This window comes from Alexandromys fortis, unplaced genomic scaffold (genome assembly GCF_014885135.2).
Source record: "Alexandromys fortis isolate MF-2015 unplaced genomic scaffold, M_Fortis_MF-2015_v1.1 scaffold_31, whole genome shotgun sequence".
Taxonomy (NCBI): domain Eukaryota; kingdom Metazoa; phylum Chordata; class Mammalia; order Rodentia; family Cricetidae; genus Alexandromys; species Alexandromys fortis.
In genome coordinates this window covers 12,215,070-12,224,127 of record NW_026067974.1, presented here as the reverse complement: position 1 = coordinate 12,224,127, position 9,058 = coordinate 12,215,070, and the positions used below count along the sequence as shown (strand labels likewise).

Here is a 9,058-nt window from a genome sequence, read left to right as displayed (position 1 = left end):
AAAAAAAAAAAAAAAAAAAAAAAAAAAAAAAAATTTTAGTGCCTTAAATAGGGAGATCAACTGGGAAGCCCCTGTGTGGCTGAATCTTTTCTCAGAGCAGTTCAGACATGGATGAGGAAGTGGTGAGAGGCTTAGCCAGGTTTAGTCCCCACAGGCGAGAGGCAAGGGAGCTGAGCTGCGAACCCAGGTCTTCCCGGAGCTCAAGTGGCTGCCTCTCTTGGCGCTCAGCCCTGTGTCCCATGTCCTCCCTAGAAACCCAGCTCCTGCCTAGTCAACCTCTGCTGTGATCTCTGGTTCCTCCACCTCTCAGGCTGCTGGCTTCCCTACTGTCTGTTTAGTCAACGGGCCTATCATTTCAGCCATAGAGGTGCGCGTTAGGGTACCCCTGCCCTGTTCAGAACCCGAGAGCCTGTTTTTCACTTCCTGGCAGAGCTTACCACCATCCATCCCTTCTTCAGCTCCTGTCTCTCTCTCTCTCTCTCTCTCCCTGTAAAATGCAGCCAGAGAAAATTCCAGAAGTGGCCATTATATTCGACTGCAAATTATCTTCCACTGGATTGTTGCCTGGCAACCGACGTGAATCTGCTCCTCTTCACTCCCAAGGTCAGCAGACAGCGCTGCTAAGCAGTTGTCTGAGCCCACTTTCTGTTCTCTTCTTTCCTTGTTACTGAGCAGCCTGTCACCCTGTCCAAGGTCAGCTTCTCTTCAGTACCCTTGCCTCAGACTCTCCTGCTGCTTAGAGGCCGTGTGCCTTGACTGTCATTTATCTACTCTTCTATTTATTCAACGTTGTTATTATTATTATTTGTTTTTTGTTCTTCTCGAGACAGTGTTTTTGTGTAGCCCTGGCTGTCCTGGAACTCTTTGTAGACCAGTTTGTCACCAAACTAAGAGATCCACCTGCCTGTGCCTCCCAAGTGCTGGGATGAAAGGTGTGCGCCACCACCGCCTGGCTATATTATTATTATTATTATCCCATCTAGTCCAGGCTGGCTTTGAACTGGTAAGTATCTGAGGATGGCCTTGAACTCCTGCTCTTCTGCCTGTGACCTTTCAAGTGCCAGGATTACAGGCTTTGCTACCACCACTCCAGGTTTAACAGCGCTGTGCTGCCTTGGGGATGCTGGGTTGATGGGGGCCTCTGTTCCTTCCCCTCAGAGAGGCGACGTGTCATGGTTGGTGGATGGAACTCCGCAGGGAAGCCCCCTCCCTCCATTAGGACCTTGCTCCTCTCCTCCATGCCAGGCTTTTGGTGACTAACAATTTCCTACCTTTCCATTCCCACAGTAATGGCAACTGAGCTGTAGAGACGTTTGGTGGCCGGCATGAGCACGTGAAGGCGTTGTGTTGTCTAACCCTTACCACAGCCCCCTGAGGAAGGTGATCCTGGGGCTTGAGTGATGAGGGAACTGAGGTCCAGTAAGGAGCGAGACTGCTCTGAGAAGGAGGCCGGCTACTGTGGGCCTACGCGTCTTTGAGTGTGCTGGCTGAGGGTGGCAAGAAAGACTGGGCAATGATGGCGCACACCTTTAATTTCAGTACTCAGGTGACTGAGGCAGGCGGATCTCTGTGAGTTCGAGGCCAGCCTGGTCTACAGAGTGAGTTCCAGGACAGGCTGCAAAGCTATGGAAAAACCCTGTCTCAAAAAAACAAAAAACAAAACAAAACAAAATGTATGAGACATAATTAAAACCCTATTTTGTGAGCTAAAATTAGAGGTTATATGTAATTTTAAAAAAAGATTTATTATGTTTACAGTGTTCTGCCTGCAGGCCAGAAGAGGGCACCAGATCTTATCACAGATGGTTGTGAGCCACCATGTGGTTGCTGGGAATTGAACTCAGGACCTCTGGAAGAACAGCCAGTGCTCTTAACCGCTGAGCCATCTCTCCAGCCCCTGGAACTAGCTCTTGTAGACCAGGCTGGCCTTGAACTCACAGAGATCCGCCTGCCTCTGCCTCCCTAGCACTGGAATTAAAGGTGTGCACCACAATGCTTGGCTAGCTTCAAACTGTTGACTTTCTTAGTCTAGTTTCTTAGTGCTGGGATTATACTTGACGCTGGAGACTGTGTGCGTGTGTTGCATATAAGTGGTGCATTTATATGTGTGTGTATATATAGAGAGACCGGAGGTTGATGCTGAGCATTTACCCCAGCTGATCTCCAGATCACCACCTCATTGTTTGAGAGATTTCTCACTGAACCTGGAGCTCACTGATTCTGCTAGACTGGCCAGCCATCCCCCCAGGACTGGGCTTACATCTGCTTTGCCCAGATTTATGGGAGTACTGGGGATTTGAACTCAGGTCTTCATGTTTGTTTGGCAGACATTTTACTGAGCGAGCCACTTCCCCAGCCTATCATTTAGTCAAGGATGACCTTGAACGTCCTGCTTGTCCCACCCCCACCTCTTGAGCCCTGGGGACAGACAGGCACCACCACACTTGGCCTATGGGGTGCTGGGGATTGGCCCAGGATTTTACACATGCTGGGCAAACACTCACCCAGCTGAACTACAACCTCAGCTCTCGTTTTTAAAATTTTTGAGGCAGGTCTTCATTCTGTAACCCAGGGTGTCCTCGAACACTTGACAATCCTGACTCAGCCTTCTGCGTGGCAGGGTTACATGAATGAGCCACTACGCTCAGTTCTAGGACCTCAGTGGAGATTGATGGAGGTGTGCTGGTTGGCGGGGTCACCCCTAGTGATTCTGGTCAAGTTTCTGGCACGTCTCTCATCTAGACAATCATCCAATCCACATTTAGGTTTTTTGAGTTTTTTTTTTTTTTTGATTTATTTTTATTATGTATACAGTGTTCTGCCTGCATTTATACCTGCACACCAGAAGAGGGCACCAAATCTCATTAGATGCTCGTGAAGCACCACGTGGTTGCTGGCAATTGAATTTAGCACCTCTTGAAGAGCCGTCTCTCCAGCCCCGCATTGAGTTCTTGCTCATTGCTTTCATTTCACTGTAGATCTAAATAATGACAGTGGAAGGTACCTGTGCAGAGAAACTAAAAAGTGAGAGCGATTTAAAAAATCCACTAAAAACCGGGCAGTGGTGGCTCACACCTTTAATCTCAGCACTTTGGAGGCGGAGGGAGGCAGGTGGATCTCTGTGAGTTCTAGGACAGCCCTGGTTGCACAGGGAAACCCTGTCTCAAAAAACTTTAGAGGCAGGGTCCTACTATGTTGCTCCAGATAGCCCGAACTCCTCTGTTGGCCTTGCCTTCTGAGTAGCTGGGACAGAGACGTGCATGGCTGTACCCAACTGGTACCTTAAAAAAAAAAATGTTTGTAGATCATGACAGGTGGTCCGCTAATAGTGAGGTCTAAACAGGTGTTGCAAGCCTTATTAAATAAGCGTTGGCGAGATAAAAATTGATTCATAGCGCTGGGTGGGGCTTGAAAGTCTGCAGGTCTAACAGGCTCATGGTGAGACTGAGCGGCGCTGCTGCCGTGCCGTCTCCAAGGTGAAGCGACCTACGTCATCGGGCCTGCGTACAGCCGTCCCTGCCGCTTGCTCCCGCTCACCTCACAGAAACGGAGTGAGAATCAATGGCTCGACACACAGGGGCTGTCAGGTTTAGGCCCCATGTTAAATTATTTTTCAACCTCTTCCTTTTTTTAGCCAACCGTGCATAATGGGCACAAATTAACCATAAGGAGCGATGATTAAAGACAATGCAAGCTGCTGGGATCTGGCGACCTGGCCTGCGTGCCTAGGCGACGGCCTGGCAACAGTATCTGTAGAGAAGGGAAGTCAGTGAAGCTTTGGGGGGCTCTGGCCACATTGTGAGGTCCTCTTGCCCGATACACACTCGTTTTTGATGGTGTAGTGCTATTGAGAATTAAGCCCAGGGTCTGGAATCGTTGGCCTTACGCATGCTGGGTAAGCACGCTACCACCGAGCTATACCCCCAGCACACGTGCTATTTCTTGTTTATTTATTCATTTTCACGTATATGGTTGTTTTGCCCGCATTATGTTTGTGCGCCATGTGTATGCAGTGTCCCTGAGGCCAGAAGTTGGCTTCAGATCCTCTGGAGCTAATAAAGATGCTTGTTAGTGGGACCGGAACCCAGGTCTTCTGAAATAGCAGCCCGCGCTCTTAACTGGTGAGCCATCTCTCAGCCTCTAATGTTATTTTTAAGATGGAGTCTCATGCATCCCAGGCTCACCTTGAACTCCTTTTTCTCTTGGCTGTATCTCTCAAGTCCTGGGATTAAGCATGTGCCCCACTATCCTTAGTTTTACACAGCGGTGTTTGTTTGTTTGTTTGTTTGTTTGTTTTAAACGGCCTCTGTAAGCAGAGACTGCACATTCATTTCCTGACCACCCATACATGAGTAATATATAAAAATATATTAATTACAACACTGCTTGGCCAATGGCTTAGGCATATTGCTACCTAACTCTTATATCTTAAATTAATCCATTTTTATTAATCTGTGTATCACCACGAGGCCGTGGGCACCGTTAGCAACTACATGGCATCTCTTTGACTCTGTCTACTCTCTCTACATAGCTCTTCCAGCCTGGCTATATTCTACCCTAGGTCAAAGCAGCTTTTGAAACAGGGTTTTTCTGTGTTGCTTTGGAGCCTGTTCTGGAATTAGCTCTTGTAGACCAGGAGGCTGGCCTCGAACTCACAGAGATCCAACTGCCTCTGCCTCCCAAGTGCTGGGATTAAAGGCGTGTGCCACCACTGCTTGGCCAAAGCAGCTTCTTTATTAACCAATGGTAATAAAACAGTCACAGCTCACAGAGGGGGAATTCCACACCAGGCCTCACTATGTAAGCTCTGGTTAGCCTAAAACTCATTAGTTAGATCAGTCTTAGCTGTCCTGGAACTGACTCTGCAGACCAGGCCTGCCTCTGCCTCTAGAACTCTGGAGTTAAAGGTGTGTACCACAGTGCAGCTTTTATTTTCTTCTTAAACAGAGTGAATGCAGATTTATTAAGAAAACACAAGCCGGGCGGTGGTGGCGCATGCCTTTAATCCCAGCACTCGGGGAGGCAGAGGCAGGCAGATCTCTGTGAGTTCAAGACCAGCCTGGTCTACAAGAGCTAGTTCCAGGACAGGCTCTAAAACCACAGAGAAACCCTGTCTCGAAAAAAAAAAACAAAAAACAAAACAAAACAAAATGTATGAGACATAATTAAAACCTTATTTTATGAGCTAAAATTAGAGGTTATATGTAATTTTAAAAAAAGATTTATTATGTTTACAGTGTTCTGCCTGCAGGCCAGAAGAGGGCACCAGATCTTATCACAGATGGTTGTGAGCCACCATGTGGTTGCTGGGAATTGAACTCAGGACCTCTGGAAGAACAGCCAGTGCTCTTAACCGCTGAGCCATCTCTCCAGCCCCTTTATGTATCTCTTGGTTAAAAATGATCAAGAGAACTTTGTGACCTGCACGTGTGGTCCCAATTCCAATTCAACAGGACCCCTGGAACCTAAGAATTCCGTCAAGGCTAGCCTGAGCAACACAGAAATCCACTGAAAACAATCTCAGTGGGTAGAAGAGATGGCTCGGTGGTTAAAAGCACTGGTTGCTCTTCCAGAGGGCCTGATGGAGTTCAATTTCCAGCAACCACATGATGGCTCACAACCATTCCTAGTGGGATCTGATGCCCTCTTCTGGCATAAAGGTGAACGTGCAGAGAGAGCACTCCTACATAAATAACCTTAAAAATCTCAGTGACAAAAGGCTTGTGTATAAGCTGTATTTTATACTAATGCCACAAGGGGGCACTGCTGAGACAGATGAACAAGCAGACGGTCAGCTCAGTTCCTGGATCAGGGCCTTTGATCTGTTATGAATCTGTTTGAATTAGGTTTTAGTCATTTTTGTGGATTCCTGTGCAATTTTTTTCTTTTCTTTCCTTTTCTTTTGTAGCTTGGTATTGAAACTTGGGCTTCAGGAATGCTAGGCAAGTGCCCTATCACTACTCTGTTTTGCAGTTAGAGCCCCTGCAGGCCTTGAACTTGTGATCCCTCCTTGCCTCAGCAAGTGGAGGTCACAAGTGTGTGTTACCAAATCTGGTTTTCATTTCAAGCATCTAAGAAATGGACCAGCAGCAAATATTTTGGATTTATGCTTTTTCATGTGCTAGAACACTAGTTTGCATTTTCAACAAAATAACAAGTCTGAGAACCTGACACATCTCATCAGCATTTCCAGAGCTATGTCAGCCAAGTGTGGTGGCACATACCTTAGTCCCATCACTCAGAAGGCAGTGGGGTAGGATCTGTGTTTGAGGTCAGTCTGGCTTACCTAAGGAGTACCAGTTCATAGTTAACTCAGAAAATGTTTTCATGAGGGCCGCATGGTCAGAGTCCAACTTGTGGGATTCAGTTCTGCCAACTCACCTTTTAGGAAGCCTTCCTTCCTGAGATGGGATTTGGGGACATCTGAGTTCCGAGATCCAAGGCCTCTTGGCCAAGCTTTTCCTTCCTCATCATGACCACGTTCTGTAGTTGCCACCACAGCACAGGACACACCAAGGGACTTCACCATCTCTTCTAAGTATGTACAAGGCAGGAGCATACTCATACAATGCTGGCTCAGGACACCCATTTTTCTCAAGTATCCTGTATGCCATGCAGGGGTATATAAAGGGGCAACCTTTGAGAGCCAATTCTTTCTACCCCAGGAATAAATTCTTTACAACGCTACAATAGCTTGAAATACAACTCAGCAAAGGTCCTGGTTCACATCACCCACAAGTGGTAATTCTGTCATTCCACTCTACCAGATGTTTGTCTTGCCCTAAAATAGTCCTTTAGCTCTTTTAAATACTGCCACCATACCTGTACCAGATGGTTTTGGTGGAATCTTGTTTTAGCAAAGACCTTAGCTGAGCTCAAGATTCTTCTGAATCTGATTCCATTCCCTTACTTGTGCCTTTACCTTACACAAAATGCCTAGGAAAAGATCCTGCCTGGAAATACTGTCCCTTTTCTGTAACCTCGATTCTCAAAGTGTTTCCTTAGGAGTGGCCTCCCAAAATAACACCTTCACCAGCAGAGGAAGACAGATGGGTGTGTGGGCCAGCACAGGGATTCCAAGCCAGTGAAGGAAATATAGGGAGGTCTCTAAAGAACCTGAAAGCCCTTGAGCCAAAGCCATTTGTGGAACCCAAAATGTTCCAGCACAAGTCCCCTCCCTAAGCTTAAGATAGCCCAACTGATCTCTCCAGCTGCCTGAAGTACCTGTCTGCCACATACAGAACACTTTCCCATGATGTCGATAAATGGAAACACCGTTTGTTAAATGCTTTCCAACTTTGTGATTCTTTCCTGCATATAAACTCGACTCAACGTGAAATAGAGTCCGGACATCATGTATTTCTGAAAACAAGTTTTATTTAAATAAGGGTTTAAATACATTACAGAACATTAAAACTGTAAGGGAAAAGAAAACAAAAAAAAAAAACCAGTTTGTTCCTTCACATGGCACTGGGTAGCTGCTACCATTGAGTTGAAACATACAGCTAGCCACATGACCGATGGCATCAGTTTGGTATTTGTTCCCTTGTCATAAGTTTAATTGATACAAGGCTGGCCCCACCCTTCAGTTCTTCCAACATCCCTTGCTATATGCCTGGCTAAAAAGATTACCCTGGTGGCAAGCCACATGTCCCTGACCCCTGGGGAAAGATGGCCATTTCTGAATTCTGCCTACCTGGCCAGACACCAGGGGCTCTTACTAGAGACTCCCTCTAGTGGCATAGCTACTGTGGTGTTACCCATTCTCTTGTTCACCTGGGCTGTTCAAGTGGTGACATTCTCCTAGGACAGGGGATTCTGCAGGGGGAGAGCCAAGGAGCTTCTGGGCAGACATAGCCTATGAACTTGGGGGCTCTGGGCTTGGCTGAAACATAGTTATTGCTTTGTTTCAGGCTGGACACTGCCGGGGCTACTGCTTGACCTGTTTAAATGAGGGACTTCCAGACTAGACAGCATGGCTCTTTTCAGTTTATTGCATGAAGGAGTTACACTAGTCCAAGTTAAAAGCGGACCCCAAATGGTTACATTATACAAGCTGTGAGGTTTTTAAACTTGTGACAAGGGACAGGAGGGAAATTCTACTCATTGCAAGGAAATCCTCACTTAAGCTTCAGAGTCACAAGCACTTAAAACCCATGAACCTTCAGCTGATCGTCCTTAGCCAGTCCAATCTGCAAAGAGAAAGGGACAACAATTTTAAAGGACAGGAGTTAAGTATGTGAATGACACCAACCACCGGCTTTCCCACTATTACACCAGATGAAAGGATTCCAAACAAGGAGGGTACACCTAACAAAGACCAGTCTGGATGGGAGAGCTAAAAGCCCGAGTTAAAGATGACAGGAATCCCACACCTTAGAAAGGCTGAGCATTGAGGCAGGCCTGAACTCACCTCTATTAGGAACTGGCATATGTTCTTGCGCTGGTCACCCTGTAGCTGAATTACTTCTCCATATTCTGGATGCTCAATTACAGTACCATTGCAGGCAAATTTCTGTAAACACAAAAGGTGCAGAACATGAGGCTAAGCAACAGCACTTGATCCCTTTCAGTTTGCATCTTCTCGCCTTGTAGACAGCAAATCGTGCTCTTTCTACAGCAGACACCTCTTTTCCATTTTTGGTTCGAGACAGGGTTTCTTTGCAAAGCCTTGGCTAGCCTCGAACTCAGATCTGCCTGCCTTTCCCTCCCCAATGCTAGGATTAAAGGCGTGCACCACTACGCCCGGCTAGGACCTACCTTCTTAAACGCCTTCACTAGTTTCTTTTTATCGTAATCATCAGCGATCCCTTGGACAGTGGTAAGGGTCTTCCTGCCGTTTCTCTGTTGAATTCTTATATGGATATAATCCTCAGTGCCAGCAGGAAGCAGGTCATCACCCTTACTTGCATCAGCAAAGGGGTCGAAAGAGTGGAGGTTCTGAATAGCGGACATACGATACGATTCCTTTTCCTCGGTGGAAACGGCCTGCGGAAGGCGGCTGCGGGAGAAGGCGGGCGGGGGGGACGGAGCGTCGGGAAGCGAGGGGGCTCGAGGG

General features: G+C 47.0%; 1 protein-coding gene across 1 annotated transcript; it reads right to left on the bottom strand.

The window, feature by feature from the left end:
• Positions 1 to 7,352: 7,352 nt before the first annotated feature.
• Positions 7,353 to 9,052, bottom strand: Eif1 (eukaryotic translation initiation factor 1). Its single transcript, XM_050157017.1, has 3 exons — positions 8,761 to 9,052; positions 8,414 to 8,515; positions 7,353 to 8,192 (listed from the first exon to the last, which is right to left on the bottom strand). The coding sequence occupies exons 1-3, from the start codon at positions 8,953 to 8,955 to the stop codon at positions 8,148 to 8,150; spliced, it is 342 nt and encodes a 113-aa protein (XP_050012974.1). The 5' UTR covers positions 8,956 to 9,052; the 3' UTR covers positions 7,353 to 8,147.
• Positions 9,053 to 9,058: the final 6 nt, after the last annotated feature.

What these genes read in the sequence shown, in the direction of transcription:
- Eif1 (XM_050157017.1), bottom strand. Translation starts at nt 8,955, where the DNA reads ATGTCCGCTATTCAGAACCTCCACTCTTTCGACCCCTTTGCTGATGCA. An exon ending in TAGTGAAGGCGTTTAAGAAG is followed by an intron (nt 8,516 to 8,760) that starts GTAGGTCCTAGC and finishes TTGTGTTTACAG; the next exon opens with AAATTTGCCTGCAATGGTAC. An exon ending in TATGCCAGTTCCTAATAGAG is followed by an intron (nt 8,193 to 8,413) that starts GTGAGTTCAGGC and finishes TTCTCTTTGCAG; the next exon opens with ATTGGACTGGCTAAGGACGA.